General features: G+C 36.6%; 1 protein-coding gene across 5 annotated transcripts in view; it reads left to right on the top strand.

Moving 5' to 3' along the window:
- LOC104688750 (splicing factor SWAP) overlaps positions 1-17,419 on the top strand; it is a 38,579-nt gene that overhangs the window by 5,613 nt on the left and 15,547 nt on the right. For all 5 annotated transcript variants that reach the window (XM_019285204.3, XM_039560828.1, XM_010398434.4 and 2 more), the window contains 9 exons: positions 2,411-2,636; positions 3,070-3,185; positions 4,039-4,174; positions 6,479-6,716; positions 6,936-7,067; positions 7,423-7,516; positions 9,769-9,946; positions 11,775-12,008; positions 13,521-13,711. In XM_019285204.3, coding sequence (XP_019140749.2) covers positions 2,411-2,636; positions 3,070-3,185; positions 4,039-4,174; positions 6,479-6,716; positions 6,936-7,067; positions 7,423-7,516; positions 9,769-9,946; positions 11,775-12,008; positions 13,521-13,711 — 1,545 coding nt within the window. The remainder of the gene's footprint in view (positions 1-2,410; positions 2,637-3,069; positions 3,186-4,038; positions 4,175-6,478; positions 6,717-6,935; positions 7,068-7,422; positions 7,517-9,768; positions 9,947-11,774; positions 12,009-13,520; positions 13,712-17,419) is intronic.

The following is a 17,419-nucleotide window of genomic DNA, read 5'->3' as shown; positions in this document are numbered from 1 at the left end:
TGCTTATGTTCAAGAATTCTTTTCTGAAATCTTTTTAATTGAGTCCCAATCTGAAGGGGATAGGATTTGATCAAGTGTAAATGCTCTATATAAAACTAGCATATTCAAGGAGAAAAACAGTAATTTATTTCTAATAAAGTCTGAAATAACTTGAAAGTATTAGCATATAGAAGCTCCTTTCTTCATGTGATGTTGCTAGATTTTGCTACATGTTCTGTAGACTTAATTGCGGCTTCTGTATTTTTCCTGAAAGGAGCTGAACAGACACCTGCTTGATTACAGGTCTAACTGTAAGGGTTTTCAATGTATTTCAAGTTTATTAAAAGATGCTGGAAAATCAGATAATATTCTTCCTTCTATAACTGTGGTCATGAAAGTGTTAATTTATATGTGAGCTCAACTTGATATTCTCAGCTTGATAACCTTGGCTAGTAAAGATTTAGAACACGGTTAGAACAACTAATAATGAGCACAGAGTATTTGTGTAACTCTTTTTCTACTTCATTGGCTTTTCTTTAAGGAACCTTGAGTTCTCAGAGAAGAGCTTCTTCTTTTGCATTTTGATACTGTTTCCAAAACGTAACTGCTGGTGAAAAACTGTTGGTTTAGATAGCTGCTTGGCTTGAGTTTTGTTTAGAAATTTAGGATGTATTTCCAATATATGTCGCAAAGTGCAGTGTGGGGCTTACTGAAGTAATTTTTCTCAGTCAGCTGTTGAACTCCAGTGTAGTCACATGAGCAGAAAGCAAGTGGAGGTATATTCGGTTTTGATTGAAAAAAAAAAATAAACCCCACAAACACCAAAGTGTCTAGACAGCAGCTCTGAAGGCAATGTATACTTAACCTTGGATTGGGAATTGTGAGAATTTTTTTTTGTGAGCCTCGATTTGTTGTTGTTCTATTCAAGTCATTTGGCTTTACCATGAAAGATATTTATTCTGTTTAAGAAATTTGAGAATCAGCTTGCTAACATGGAGACTCTGCTCCCAGTCTGCAAAGTGCAGTTCAATAAAGACAGATATTTTATATCTCCTGTAATACAGATCAATGCAAAGTGCAAATATTCAATGAAGACAAGTCAGGCAGCAAAAAAAAAAGTCCAGAACTATGGAATGTTCAGTGTATGGCAGCTCCAATTGCGGCAGTAATGTCATTCTGGAACTTAGAACTGAAGAGTTACGACAAGCAGGCCGAAGGTCTTCCACTGCTTAAAACTGTGATTATGGGCAAAGATGATTGTTCTTCACCAGGGCATTTTTAAGAAGTCTGTGGATGCTATTGAAGTGGGCTGTTAGAGGAAATTTTCAGTTAGTAACTTGTGAGGACAGATAGAAAAACTTGATATATGATGTGAAACTGCTAATGCACAAAATGTTATCAGTTTGTTAAGAACCTCATTGCCTCTCATTAAAATAATCTTTGCTGGGGTTTTAGAGGGACAAATAAAACTTGAAACATCTAGTTATTTTCCATATCAAACGTCCTGGTAAAGGATCCAGTTGGCAGAAAACAGCTTTTAAAATTGGACTGTTTGATAATATTGAGAATTTTTTCCCCTATGTGGAGCACCACTGTCTCGAGTGCTTCCAGTCTTCTGAGAAACACTTTTTTTAGGTTTGCAACATAGCTGTGTATCTATGCAGTAAAAATACAAAGCTAAACCAAATCATTAATGTGACACCTCAGTCTTTATAGGCACACAGAGTATGTGTTTTTACAGTGTACTGAGCACAGGACAAAATAGCTGAGTGTGAAATTAAAAGCAGTGAATAATGAAGTTCATTCATTCTTTAACTGTACTCTTGTTCTCTTCACATCTTGGGCTTGGTATCTGGATTTCTGGAAAATGCATGGATGCTGCTTAACTTTATTAATTTTATCTTTTGCTTTATTGGTGAAGTGTTCAGTGACTCTTCAAGGGAATGCACATGGGAATTATAGTTTGTATGTTGGTCTTAAGAGGCACACATGTTCTTCCCAACCAAATACAAAGTAACAAATTTCTAGTTAGGGAACAATATTTGCACATTCAGAGATAACAGAATTAAGGACAGCTTTTGTGAAGGAAACCATACATGTTGAGTCTTCAGAGCACCTTGAGATATTGTAATACCAAGGTCATCCAGGATCTGTTGCCCTCTTCAGTTTGGTGTTCAATGCAGAAACAGCTGTCCTGGTAGAAGAAAAAGATCTTGCAAAAGGAACTGAATGAGCAGCTGAGGAGCGTTGGGACTGTTTTGGTTATTTTTTAGGGCTGATGTGCTTTCATTAGTTTCAGGTGATTATGGAACTTAAGTTGCTAAAGAAAGCTGAGAAGGACAGGGAACTACTGTTCTTTCTAATTCTTGGAGTTCTAACACAGTGTACAAGCTGCTTATGAAAATGCAAATGTGTTATTTTACTCCCACAGCCACCAACAGCAAAAATGCATGCGATCATTGAGCGAACTGCAAACTTTGTGTGCAAGCAAGGAGCCCAGTTTGAGATCATGCTGAAAGCCAAGCAAGCACGCAACTCCCAGTTTGACTTTCTGCGGTTTGATCACTACCTCAACCCCTACTACAAGTTCATCCAGAAGGCCATGAAAGAGGGACGCTACGCGGCTCCTTCGGAAAGTAAAGCTGACGAGAAAAAACGTGAGTTGTTGCTTGGCAAATGGTAGCTTCAGGGTGGGAATCACTGGAACAGACACTGGTCTTTTTGTTAAAATAGCCACATTTTTCTGGGGTTCCACTGCAGCTGAGATTGATGCGATGATTCAAAATTTTGCTTAAATTGGAGATTTTTTTGAAAAAATATTGTTTGTGGAAATGTTCAGCTACAGGAGCTGCTATGATGTGAAGGTTTTAGGAGCACTCATATAGCTCAAGTCCAACAGAAGGTTGGTCTGTGCATTTAGGGTTTAGTTTTGTTGATGTCTGGCAAGATCTTGGATCTATGCTTTTGTGACTAAGCTGACTTATATGAATGATGCTTTCCTAAGAATTTATGCTTGTCCTGTATCATCATTCTCTCCCAAAGAAAATTCATAGCAAACCCAAATAAAATTCAAACATTGCTTTTATTTAGACTCGAGAGTGAAATCTGAGGAAGATGATGATGATGATGATGACGATGACGGAAATTATCTTCATCCAAGTCTTTTTGCATCTAAAAAATGCAGTAGGCTTGAAGAGCTCATGAAGGTACTTGACACGATTAAAATTACCTTTTTATCTTGTAAAACACCTGATTCATGGACAGAAAAATTCTGTTTTGCAGGTACTCGGGTCTTTTATTGACAAAGGTCTGGGCTTCTTTTCAGGCTGTAATTTAAGTCTGTTTTTGTAAACTTTTGAGTTACCTTTTCTCTAGTACATAAATTGTTATTTTTCCATTTCTAAGGAATTATATTTCTATTTCTGATGCCCTCTGGTATTGAGGGCATCACTCAAGGATTTATCCCACAGAACCTGTGTTGAAGCAGAAGAGATTAAGGTATTTAATGCCTTATGCATATAAGCTGAGAGAGAGTGTTTTTTCTTTTTAGATTTTAGTAGATAAAATGTTGACACAAAGTAACAGTTTCAGCAAATAATATTTCACCAGAATTTACTACTCATTAAATGTAAATTTTACTAGATCCGTTAGTTGTTTTTATTTTCTGAGACTAGGCAGTGATGGAATAATGGGAGTGACAGATGGTTGTACGTATTTGAGGTTTTCAGAGGAATGGCTGGGGTGCTGTCTGATATTTAGACAAGACAGGTTCTGTACCTTATCCCAGCCATGGCAGTCACTGCCTAACAGTAATAACCGCTTTTTTCTTTTTATGTCATTCATTTCTGTTTACGTGAAAGTGGTTTTTGTCTTGTTTTTCACTAATTTTCAAATACGTTGACTCTGAGAGCTACAAAAACGGTAACTTCAGTGTTTGCACAGAATTATCGATGTCTATTAACGTAGATAAATCTGCTTTCTTGAAGATGTTGATGCTATTGTTCTTTAAATATGTACTTCTAATTTTAATCTTTTTTTCTATTCTCAAAATGTTTTCAGCCTTTGAAGGTAGTAGACCCTGATCACCCCCTTGCAGCACTGGTGCGCAAAGCACAATCAGATAATAATTCGTCTACGCCACAGTCAACAGATGGGGCAGCTGTGCAGACATCACAGGCAGAATATTCCTCTGATTGTAAGTGCTTTGTGAGGAGGCAGCTGGTGGTGTGTTTTGATGAATTGTGTGTGGATGCTGGTGGGAAGAGAATACGTTGGCTTCATGCTTCATCCTGTGTATTTATTCTTTTTCAATCTCCTGAGTCTTTGAAGGTCCATGCTGAGTATCTGTTGAATTGCTGCTTAGGAAAACCAGGAATGGGTTGGAGGGGGTGGGCAGGCAGGAAGCCACGTCTTCAGTCTGTGAGTAAGTTTAGCACCATACCCTTATTATATTATTTTGTTCCTGCAAATTTTGTAAATTCTGATACTCAAAAAGGTAAAGTCAAGCGTAAATGAGTTTATGTGCCTCTTAATTCTTTTCAACTTCCAGGATTCTGATTCCTTAAATAAAGAAATGCAACTTACCCTTTCATTTATGGGACTGAACATGTAACACTACTCGGATAAAAGAAAATTTGTAGTGATGATCCCTTTTCCTGATCTTAAAATCAAGAGTCAAACACGGTTAGAATGGGAAAAAGGGATTTTACCTTGGTATTTATTTTAAGGATCTTTAGGTGCACCACGTCTAGGTTGAACACACCGAAATGCACACCACAATGTGCACCCCCTAAAAGATCTGGTATAACTTTATAGGTCTTATTAGTTAGCATATCTAATCAAAAATTCCCCAGTGAGAGGCTCGAATGAGCCCCCGCTCTCCCCAAGGAACCTCCCCCTGGATGGTTCTATCTTAGTTTACAAAATGTGTTCTGGAGAGGATCTTGAGGTCTGGGGCATATTGATCCCTAACTACGAAACCTCTAAAATGTTGAGTCTCCTAGCTTAACAAGCAAGTCCAAGAATGTAGGCAAAAAGCACTAAAGAATACAGAAATTGTAGAAAGGTATAAAAGGGGTTTAAAAGAAAAGGCAAAAAATCATCATAGCATCAGTGAAGCCTTCACTACAGTAGGGTTATTATACATTTGTAAGTAATGAGTAGTGTCACTTCAAGGTGGTGCTTATTGAGTTCTTGGTTTTTCAGTAATGTTGCTGCAGATCAGTTGTCACCATAATAATCTGAGTTGATTTTTATGCATTATAGGTTCAGAAGCCCTAAGGGATTACAGGTGTTGTCAGAGTGTAATATGTGGAGGGAAATACACATGGAAGTAATTTGTATTTAAAACTGTATGATAAGGAAATCTTAGTAAAGGTGAAATAAGATTTCTGTGAAGAAATTGAAAATTACTGGTTATTTCAAGAAAGACTAAAATCAGAATATGTATCTCCGTAGAATAGACCTAGTCAGTTTTTTGATTACTTCAATGTCAGGCTTGAACCTGAATGTATGTGATAGAAACTGGGAGATTATAATTTAGTAACAAAACAAGTTCAGTTTGCAACTCCTCTCCCTGCTTTTAAAACAGAGCTTTATTCTGTTCTTGTTACAGACAACTTATTCTTTGAAAAAAGTAAATAATGCCACATGGGAATGTTTATGAAACTTCTAAGAGGATAATTCATTGTAATTTAATGCATTGATTAAACCTTGCTTCCGGAAAAGCAAACTCTTCCTGTAATTAATTTAAAATATTTTATGTTAATATTTTCTGTTTATACATAGTCTTTCTGCAGAAAACACTTAGATTTACAAGAAGTATCTACCATATAAATGTATTAAGCTAATTAGAACGTTATAAAATACTGTCCTTAAAGAAAGATAGAAAGACGTAATAAGCCTTTGCACGCTCAGGAAGTACTTAGAATCAGAGAAGCCTTTAGTGTGGAAAACCTGTTCAGATGCATTGTTCGTTATGTTGCTGTTGAATTCCAAACCTGTCTACTTCTTGAGGTTTAAGTAAGTAGGCGTGTGTCTATATATAGTAATACAGTGGTTTAATATGTATATAGTGATTCTAGTGGTTAATTGTTAATGCTAATTTTGAATATATGCACATTTCTTTCTTCATGAGAACATAGTTTTAACTGAGTTAAATTGCCAGAGCTGAATTAGATTAGGAAGTGTGATTTCATACTAGCTCATTTTTAAATATGCCTGCACTAGTTCACTTCTTTATTCACATCTATGACCTTCAGTACTTTTGCATTCTGTCCCTTAATCCACATATTTCTTATTCATCCTAAATATGTCAATATGAACCTTCCTTTTTTGCTTTAGATTTTTTTTGGGTTTTCTTACACAAGAAATGAGATGCCATTTCTTAGTGTGTTGTGTGAATCTGGATTCTCGATGCATTTGTACCGATGCAATAATGTATTTCATTGGGTGGTTTTCATCTAATTAGAATATTGTTCTTAAATGTGTCTTTTTGTAGCAACTGTGGCAGCCATGTATTACAGCTACTACATGCTCCCTGATGGAACCTATTGCCTGGCACCTCCACCTCCGGGAATCGATGTTGCTGCCTACTACAACGCCCTGCCTGCAGGGGTGACTGTGTCCAGCGCTACAGGTGTAGCAACGGTTCCTCCCCCTCCTGGTACAACACCCCCACCTCCCCCAGACACAGCTGACAGCACCAGTGGGTTGACTTCTACCACAACATCTACAAGGTACCTTGGACAGATTTGCATGTTGATTGGGGGAGTCTCGTTCCTGCGCTTCAACAGGGAGTGTTTAGGATGCGTTCTGTTATTGAATCAAGCTATTTTAACTGCATGGTGAACTCAGAGAACAAACCTCTCTACTTTTTTTTTTTTTTTTGTTAAAGCAAGAGTCTGAAAGTATTTTATGTTCTATTTATAAAAACTATTTACTCTTGATGTTTTCAGCACAATTACTCCAGTGGTTGCCATTATACCTCCACCTCCAGATATCCAACCTGTCATTGACAAGCTAGCTGAGTATGTTGCTAGGAATGGGGTAAAATTTGAAACCAGTGTTCGTGCCAAGAATGATCTCAGGTAAGAGAAAATGTTATTTAAACTGCTATTTCAAAAGTTAAGGTTTTAATTTTATATAATATTAAATTACAGGACATGCAGGTTTTGAGAAGTACTATCCTGTTTGTTTAATTGAAACTTAGGGACCTACTTAAAGGCAATGGGAAAGCATAATTGCCCAAATTATCAAACAACCTGTCAAAAATGTCTCTAGCAAGCATACTCTGAATGTGTATCCTCTGAAGTTTAGGCATAAGTAAGCGTGCTTTCAAGCATCAAATAACATTCCATTTGCTAGAGGAGATTAGGTGATGAGGAATTGTTAGTATTAACTATGTTCATGTGCATTTTCACATATTCAGTTTTCTTTTAAAAGGTTTGAATTCCTGCAACCATGGCACCAGTATAATGCTTATTATGAATTTAAAAAACAGTTCTTCCTTCAAAAAGAGAGCGGTGACAACTGCCAGGTACATGTGTGTTTGTATATGCTTCTATTAAAAATGCAGTAAATGTGAGAAAAGGACTTATCAGTTGTGTTACCATGAGACATTTTAAAAATGGAATGCTGAATTAGAGACAAATTGATCAGCAAAGGATGTGAATGCTTTTTTGTTGTTGTTTTTTAGTTTTGTATGGCATTTAAGTAAGCATCTGTGAGGTGGTGTGATACTTAATTCTTGCTTTTTACTATAAGCCGCTCCACTGTGGTTGTAATACAAAATGACAACCTGAAAATCTTCTGGCTTTCTATGTGAGGGAATATATGCTTTGCGGAGGTTTAGAGCTTTGTAGGATTGTGATTAGTATTCTGCTGTCAGAAAGGTTAGCTATGGCTTTTAACACCCATACCTTCCCATATGCCTCGTCATTCTTTGTACAACAGTAGCACAGAGGCTGGAGTAGCTTTCTGACGTGCGTTTTTCTGAGGGAGATTTTGTTAGAGTCCAGTCATGACTGCAACAATACTAGAGCTTCAGAATCTCACAGCAGTTTCCTACTTGCTTTGCTTCTTCTAGTCCATGTTATTAGAAGGTGGTAGCCAGACTTGGCATCCATGTTTTTAACTATTCTCATGTTAGCTAATTAGATTGTTCTCTTACTGAAAAGAAAATTGCAAATAATATCAGAACTACATTATCTGATGTTAACTTTTCATGGGAAAGAGCTATTTTTTTTTTAGGCCCTATGTCATTTGTCATCTCAAGGCTTAGATTGGGGAGCCTTAAACTGAAGAAGGTAGGCCTGTGGGTAAACTCCTCGGAATTGCTTTGTGGAAAATGAAGAAATTCAATAATGGTTGCTGTTTGGAACACTTGTGTCTGATGTTTTGTTTTAATAGTGAAAAAATGTTTTGAAAACACTATTTCTAAATATAAGCTGTGGTAAATGTGATCTTACTCAGCTGTTAAATTACAAGCAGAATTGTCCTGTGCCACAATGCTGACTGTTGTTCTAGAATGTCTTATTTGCAAACCAGTGGATTGAATTCATAATACTTACATAATTAATAAGGACTTGTTAACATATATTTGGGGGGAAATTGTACACTAACTGAAGCATAATAATAAAAGATTCATTTTAAGTGTTCAAATGAGTACAGCGAAAAAGGAACTGAAACCAGTTGAAGTCCCTTGAGGTCAAGCGTAGCAATGCATATTTTTGTACTGCATGGCTTTGTAGATAATGCCATTCTCTTCAATTTTTTAGAATACTGATTTCGATTTTATCTTTATGCTCTAGTAATATATGTATAGGCAACTAATGGAACTGATGCTTTTTTTCTGGCCATTAAAATTAATAAGAAACTGTACTACTGACTTCAATAAATACAGGATGAAGTGCTTACTTCATTGTGCTTTTCCCCTTCGAGGACTTTCAGAAATCAGTTCTGTTGGTCAGGGAGTGGCTGCAGGGAAGATCTGATCAATGCCTCAGTTTCAACGTCACATATGCTTAACAACAGCCAGAGCAACCAAACTCTCAATTGAAAAGTGCACATTTCAATGTTAAATTACTTAATGTTATCGCAGGACTCACCATGTAAATACTTTGAATGTTCTATGATATCATTCTTGAAATCTCTATACTGTTCAGAGGTATAGGAGTTCAGAGATCATCCTGAATGATTCAGTTATGTAATGGTAGAACCAGTAATTCCGTACTTCCTTAAAGATCTCAGCACATCTGTATTGTATCAAAAAACATTACTAGGCCCAATGTCCTTCAGCAGAATGTTGGAACAAATCAAACATTAACTTATGTTGATTCCTGTAAAATCTGATTCTGCAAAGAAGTTACATGCAATTGTACATGAGGAAAAACATGTCATAAGCTTTCACCCTATCCCTGGGAAATGACTTTAGTGGATTTGCTTCAGAACCCTGGGGATCAAGACCTAAATAAATATAGAAAAGAAGTACATGCTTCTAGGGTCTAATTTTAAAACTATAATTTTAGAGCAGTTTTTGGCAAAAGCATATCATTTTATTTGCTGTAAAATAACAATGTGGTCTTACTGTAGGTCTGTAGGTTTTATGGCCTGTGGGTTTACATGAGGCAGAATTATGGTCATGAGTGCTGAGTGATATAAAACTAGCTGTTGTGTGATCAGCTGATAAAGTGATTTTTCAAATGGCTGACAAAATTGCAGCTCCACAGACATTGTATTAATGATTTCATAACTATCTTGTTTGTAATTCTGCTCCTTTCTTTTGAAAAGGGAGTGTCTTCCTCTGAAGATGTTCCAGCAGACACTGCCAGTGATACACCGAGTGAGACTCAATTTGTAGATGAACATGCAGCTGAAGATGCATCTGAGCCGAGTGCTAGGGGAGTTCCAGGAACTAAAAAGGATGTTGTTCCTCCTAAAGCTGTCGGTGATGGTAAACTGGTGAAAGGTATGGTAACATAATTTATTGGGCATGAAAATATTTGGTAACATATGCATAAATTAAAAAAAGGAAGGCAGGGGAAATTAGGGAAAAGAATTTCATAATGCGAAAAATATGTTTTCACTGAAAGCATCAAAAAAGGTCTGAAATAAGTAAATTGATTGATTTCATATTTCTTTCTTATCAGACTATCAGGTATTTGTGGTCTGACACAATAAATTGTTTTACTTCAGTTTTGTGCAAAGTTGAAGGCTTTCATCAGTGACGCCAGTAAAATCTTATTTTTGTCATTTTCAACTTGACAGTTACAAGCTTTGTGCAAAAGAGAAGTCATTTGTTCTGAATAAAAGCAGTGGCCTTACTTGAAAGGATACATGTGGAGGAAGTACTCGAGGCTTGTTGCCCATTCTTCCCGTGTTGGACATTAGTCATGCTGGAAGAAAATGTCTTTCATGTCTAAATGGAATGTTTTTACTCTTGCAGTCATAGCAGCAGAGGGGCAGAATGGGAAGATCTCTCTGGAAGCCACTCAGAGAAAGCCAGCTAGCACACTATTTGTGTTCTGATTTGGAGAAGTGATTGTTTATATCTGGGAACTGATTTATTGGCCTATCAGGAAAAGATACATTAAAAGTTCTTATTTTCAGTAAAAAGTAAAAATGTGTATCTTTTAACTAGAACTGAAAGCCACTGAAAAAAAAAATAAAACAGAAAAAGCACTCTCTAACTGGACTTCCATGGATGGAAACTTCCTTCTTGCCACCTTAGTGGCTTACTTAATTGCTGATAAGTTTATCTACACCCTGTGGTCCCTTGGAATTCTCTCTTCCTTCTTCTCACTGCGATCCCATTTCCTCTACAACCAGCAAACACCGGGCTCTTTGCTGTGGTTGTCATACTGTCCAGACTCTGCAGTTTCTTCTCTGGGCAGCCCAAGTAGCTTCCCTGAGGAAGGAATAATCTTCTCTGCCTTCAAAGATGCCCTGTTAAGCAATGCAAGATACACAAAGAAATGATGTTATTTCTGTTGTTCTGCTATTAATAAGTGGCAAACTGGAGCCCGTACTTTAATAGTAGTAATTTGCTCAAATTTACATGATGTAATATAACCAGTGAGTCATTTTGTGACAATCTGATTCCTATAAACTTACTTTCATTTCCTCTAATATGGTACAAATCCCACTTCATTGTAACCCAAATACAGTACTTGCCTCCAAGACAGACATAACATCCATACTAGATTTTTCTTCTGCCTCTGAGGAAGTAAAATCCCATTTTAGGATTTGTTCTATTCCATGAAGAAGTTGGAAAATCACCCTTACCTCTTCTCTTGGAATTTTGGAGTTCTTTGTTTCTGAGCATATTTCCTTACCCCAGGATTACCAGAATCAAAGCTTGTATTTTATAAACCTTGGTATGTAATTTAATTACTCTATTTAAATTTCCCTAATTGCAATCTCATAAGATATATATGCAGAAGGTATCCTGAGGAAGATGAGTATTGGAGCAGACCATGTGGTACTAGGTAGTGAGAAATTCCATTCTTTATTCTTAGAAGTGTCATTTTGGATAAATGGGTTCGAGATTAATGCTGTATTTTTATTTTTTTTTTTTGAGATCTTTACAGAAAATGAAGTTTCCAACCTTTGTTAAAAAACACAGAGAGAAAAAAGGATTATGTTGTCCTTTTCACCAAAATAATTAGCGTTACTGGATGATGCAAGTTCCTTTTTTTTGTGGTGTATTCTGCAGGAGTAATGGGGAAAGTCAGGAAATTGAACCTGCCTTCTACTGTAGTCTAGTGATGTGTGAAATCTTACCCATTCATTCACAGCATCCTTTGCTCCAATAAGCTTTGCGATCAAGGCCAAAGAAAACGACCTTCTTCCTTTGGAGAAAAACCGTGTTAAATTAGATGATGACAGTGATGAGGAGGAAGACGAGGGAAAGGAAGGCCAAGAGAATGCTAACAGTGCATCAAACCATACTCCAGCAGTTACCACTCCTTGTACTGCTCCTGAAGAGAAAAAGCCTCAACTTACACAGGAGGAGTTGGAAGCTAAACAAGGTATTCCATGTGGCGCTGAAAACAAAATGAGTCTCTCACGCGGACTGCAAAACTGCCATGTGTGACATTTTAGGTGTTTTGAATCTGTGTCATGTTAACAGGAATCAGAATTCTCTTCCCACAGTTTCCTCCTTATTTTTAAGAATGAAATCTTCATTGGTTGCTGAGACTAAATCAAATTTACAACACACTGGAGTGGTTGAGTGCTTTGTCCTAGTGCCTGATCTTTCTGAATTTTATATTGGTTTTCCATTACAACCTTCTAGTAAAGCACTGACTTTGTAGTTTCCAGATTGCATTAACAAAGCCCAGCAAAGACATACCTGTTTCTCGTTTTCTTCAGAGAACAGTGAATTGCTTCAAGCTATTTTTCATTTATATAGCACTCCCATATAGACTAATATTGCCTTCTTCATGTTTTGTTGCTCTTATAATGCAATGCCATTAAATCTTTGTATGGGTTTTTCCTGTTCTGTGTTAATGTGCGTAAGGGCAGAAGGGCATGCTGTGTGAATTTGAATGGAATGATGTTTTGAAAGAATCCAGTTCACCCATTCCTCCCCAAGGCTGTTTGACAGCAGAGTGTGCTTATTAAAGTGGATATTCTGTCAGTATTTACTAAGCTTAAAAACTTAGTACTTCTCGCAATTATGAGTATGCTACAGGAATTAATTTTTCATTTTCAAATGGTGGTTTTTTGCTTTTAAGTAGTAGTTCCTTTGTGAACTGCAGCAGCACAAAGTATGCTGCAGTGTTACATATCTAAAGCAAATATGAAATATTTTGTATGATAATAAAAATGAAGTGTAAAACACACTTAGAAGAAGCTGTGTGTTGAAAAACCTCTGCAACTGAACAAAAAAATCCAGCTGTTTTGTGCATATACAGAACACAAAAATGGAAGTGTTAGAAGAAAAACATTACACAAAGGAGCTGTTAGGTGCATAGTTAAATCAATTGGCTTATTCTTTCCATGTAATCACATACACACAACAAAATCTGTTGGTTGTAGCAATGATGAAACAGTTTCTGAAAATTTCTGGAGCAGGTCTTTCTATAAACGTATTAACATATATTTAACTAGGGCTGGAAACTGTGAAGATCAGATCGGTGGAAAGAGCAAACTGGAGAGTTTGCATCACTTTAAGACTTACAAGAAAAAGCTTCTGAGTTTACGAAGCTACTTTCTTTAGGTAGCTTTTATAAATAGAAAAGGACAAGTATCCTGAATAATCAGGATTGGATTTTCTTGTCATTTTAAGTTAGAAGTTTTTACTTCACCTCTACTACTTTACATCAAGCAAATGATATTTCTATGAATTAAGATGCTTGGAATGTCTTAATTTCAAGCAGATATGTCCTTATAGTGTCATCGAATGGCTGTATTGGAAAGGCTTGAGAATGGCTGGAGGGGCTGTTTGCTGGTTTGTGGTGACGGGATGTGTGTTTGTTTTAAGGAAGCCTGAGTTCCCCAAGCATGGCTCACTCTAAACGCTTAATTGTCTTTCTTAGCAAAGCAGAAACTAGAGGATAGATTAGCAGCTGCAGCAAGGGAGAAGCTTGCACAGGCCTCCAAGGAATCAAAGGAGAAGCAGCTACAAGCAGAGCGCAAGAGGAAAGCTGCCTTGTTCTTGCAGACCTTGAAAAACCCTCTAGTGGAGGCAGAGACTGAGAAAATTGAAGAGAATTCCTTCAGTAGTGAGGTAAGGAAGAAATAAATTTCTCTTTCCCATAAAACTGGCAGGAAACTTACCTCTAGAATGTGAATCTGACAGTGTGTTATGAACTTGACCGAAGAGATAGAAGCTTTTCTAAATGGGGAGAAATTTGAATTTTAAACACTGTTAATCTTTTTCCATCATCTTACATATGTCTCTCATCTGTCATTAAAGAACTGGTAGAGAAGTATGCTGCACAATTCCTAGGTCAGTTAGCCAGGTAGAGAAAGGAAAAAGAGCTTCCATGTTTTAACTCTGTACTAGTGATCCAAGTGTTGGAATGCTCACCTTGCAAGAGTATTGGGATGACTTACTTAAGTTGTGATACTTACTTATTTGATGTGTATATTGATGGTTTTGCTGTACATTACAAATACAGATTTTGTTGGGAAGTAGACCCTCCGTTTCCTGGGTTTGGAATTATTTTGCTTCCAGAAAAGCCAGTAAAATCACTCTTGGTCGCACTACTCAAGCAAAACATCATCTCTGGATACTGATGGAAAATTTTAGATGTTGATTGTGACACAGACTGGTTACAAGAAAGAGTGACATGGCTTTCCATTGTTTTCTTTCCCTCAGAAAGAATTCCAGTACCTAGCAAGTATTTCATTGCCCAGTTCTCAGTTTTTCTGAATAAATTGTGGTTTAACCCTCAAAACACTTTCAAGAGAACAGTTGAAAGAGACATACCTGCAGTTTAGGTGATCCATGTCATCAGAGAGAAGCAGATATGTGAATTAAGTGTGGTCACATCCCAAAAGAGATCCTGTTTGGGTTTCTCATTGCTACTGCCAACAAATTTTCCCTGACGCAAGTGTTCAGTACTTCTTTTCAGTTATATGTTGAAAAGTGAATGCAAAGAGACAATGACAATGCAAAACTCCCCACATTTGCAGTTCTGCTCTTTTTCTCAAGGGAATTTGTCAAGGACACAGGTATTCCTAAGCTAAGGTTCTTTTGATATTTTTCTTTAAGAGAATGCCTGAAATAACCAGTGACAGCTGACTCTTGCAGAAGAGCAGATGAATGTTCTCACTCAGATCTGAACTTACTGAAGTTCTAAGCTGAACTTGCTAATGAAGTTCTCAACAAAAAACCACGCCCTATCCCACTTCTCAGTAAACTGATTTTCTAGAAACTTCTTTTTCTTCCACAGAAGTACAGTTTCAGAGAAGGAATCTATTTTTTCTTACACAAAGAATTCCACTGTATTTGAGAAAGTAGCCAGTTTCACTGTTTCTTACCAATAGAAGTGGTTTGGAGGTGCTTTCATTATTAAAGGGTTTATTTAGAATTTCAGGTGTATATTTAAATGTTTTCTGATGTGGCCTTCCTTATTAAAAATAAAATTGGCTATTGTATTGGAAGTGCTTATACTGTTTCGATGAACAGTCAAAGATGCCATAATGTCTTTGGAAGTAGTATTCCTGCTAAGTGTGGTTTGCTTAGTGACACACTTACGTAGATATATGCATATAGACTTTTGCAGATAAAAGCTTATTTTGAGACATGAATGTTTCTCAAGCTGCTGTTCCATTTGCCATATTCGAAAAAGTGTCCATTTCCATTCATTCCAAATAATCTGTCTACCTTTTTCTCTTCTTGCCTTCTTTGGCTATTTGTAACAGCCCATTTGAGTCAAGAAATTGTATTGGAGAAAGATGAGTGAAATCATATTGCAGATTTGTTAACCTCTGTTTTATATACCCTGAGAACCCAGTATGGTGCATTATGATGTCTAAATCAGCTTGTAAATAAATATGTAGCACTGGTTTGTTTTTTTAAGCTTTTTCAGTCATGCTTCAGGAACAAAAAGATGCATTTAAAAACACTGATTGCAAAAGTAACAGGAGATAACTACAATGGCTGTAATAAAAAGAAAGTATGTTAAAAATTTGAGAGAGAAAGATACGTAATTTTGGTTTTGTAGTTTGGTCAATGGAACTAATTGGGGTAATTAAATCAGAAAACTAATCAGAAAACAAAGAAAAAAATTAAATATTTGGGTCCACCAAAAATGTCACTAAATGTATTTCATCTCTTGTTTTGGGGGTAGGAGCATCCAATGAGGAGCCCAGGAAACAAAGACTGATATGCACTGGTCAGAGTTAATGTAGTGGCATGCTTTTTGTAGCTTAAAATGTGTCTCAAAAATGGAGTAATGACTGAGTTGTATAGTAAAGCATGAGGAGGAGTTGAGAATATCTATGGGAGATGCATAATTTCCATTACATTGTCCCAGCCTAATAAGTGTATAAAAACTAGTAATGCTATTTATGTGTACATATAGTGTACGTTTGTGCTGAAAACCTGTTTATCACAATGTGCAGAAATATATTAAATGCACAAAGCTTTTGTGACCTCTGTCAGATTTTCCTGATACCTTGTATTTCTTGAAAAGATCACTGGTACTGATTGTACATTACATCTTTGAATGAAATCGATTCTGCTAACTGCAGGTAAAGGACAGTCAATACCACAGAACAGAACACTTCTAAGCTGTTTTGGCTTCAGCTGAATCTTAAAAATAGTCAGTTCTGAGTTTTCCATAGCCGAATTACTTCTTTTATATGGCTTCCTATTTTTCTTTAAAGTGAAATCAAGCAAGAGAAACAAAAGGCTGAAAAATCTTGAGCAGTGAAGCAGGACAGCTTTTCACAAATGGCTCCTTAGCATTCTTGCATGCATTAGAACAGACCAGTTATGCATAATATTTCAAACCAGTAATAATTCTCAAACCAGTACTGGAAAGCATGGAGCTTATCTCAGTTTCCAAAACTGATTAGCTTCCAGCGATGCTGTGGCCAGTGAAGTCTGTGCCCTTGTTCAGGACGTGAATAAACAGTAACTGGATGATGTTTCCCTTCTTGTGTTTACATTTATAATTCGTATAGACTTTTGGTACACATAGAGTTTATATAGACTCTTTGGCACATCTATCAGTGTCACTGAGGGGAAGTCGCCTTCATTCTGCAATGAATGTAGGTTCCTTGTCCTGTAACAGCAGACAGCTTGTAGTTTAACAACTGCAGTTCTTCTATGCTGAGCTGGAATATGCCAGGCTATGTGGAGTGCTTCATTGAACTGCCTTTTTTACTTGAAAACTATTAAATAAAATAAGGTGTTTCATGATCTGAAATGCAAATCTCATTCCAAAATAATTTAAATTAATTCAAAATTTTAAAAATAAGATTATATATCCTTGGTAGTGAGGCTTGGCATGGATTATTCTGCAAATGTCATATTTTACTCTGTGTCAGAAATGTTTTAGTGGTGAGAGTGCTTTGATAGGCATGTGAAAGCCAGGTGGTTATACCCAAACTGTTACCTGTGTACACCTTAGTATCTGATTTAAATGAGAAGAGAAATCCACAGTCATTGTGTTGCAAAACCAGACAAGCACATGGTTTGAAAGTGATGCTGTTTTAATGGCTTGTCCCAAATGTCATGTGTTACGTCTCTGAATATAAAGATTCTGTGGCACAAAGCAAAACTTTCCTTCTTTTGGCTCTTTCATCTTCCCAGGTTTTGAAGCCCTATTTTATCATTTGTTTCTGTAGATGGCTTGTCCTTATGTTTGTCCTATATGTAACAGTTATTTTTTCCTTGTGGAAAGTAGTCTGTTTACGAGTGAAATAGAAGTGTGCCATGTTTTAAAAATGAGATGCTCCTCTAGTTTTGTCAAGCATAACA

Source organism: Corvus cornix, chromosome 15 (genome assembly GCF_000738735.6).
Source record: "Corvus cornix cornix isolate S_Up_H32 chromosome 15, ASM73873v5, whole genome shotgun sequence".
In the NCBI taxonomy this organism is placed as follows: domain Eukaryota; kingdom Metazoa; phylum Chordata; class Aves; order Passeriformes; family Corvidae; genus Corvus; species Corvus cornix.
Note: the sequence above shows the minus strand (reverse complement) of the source record. Positions and strands in the feature narration are given on the sequence as shown.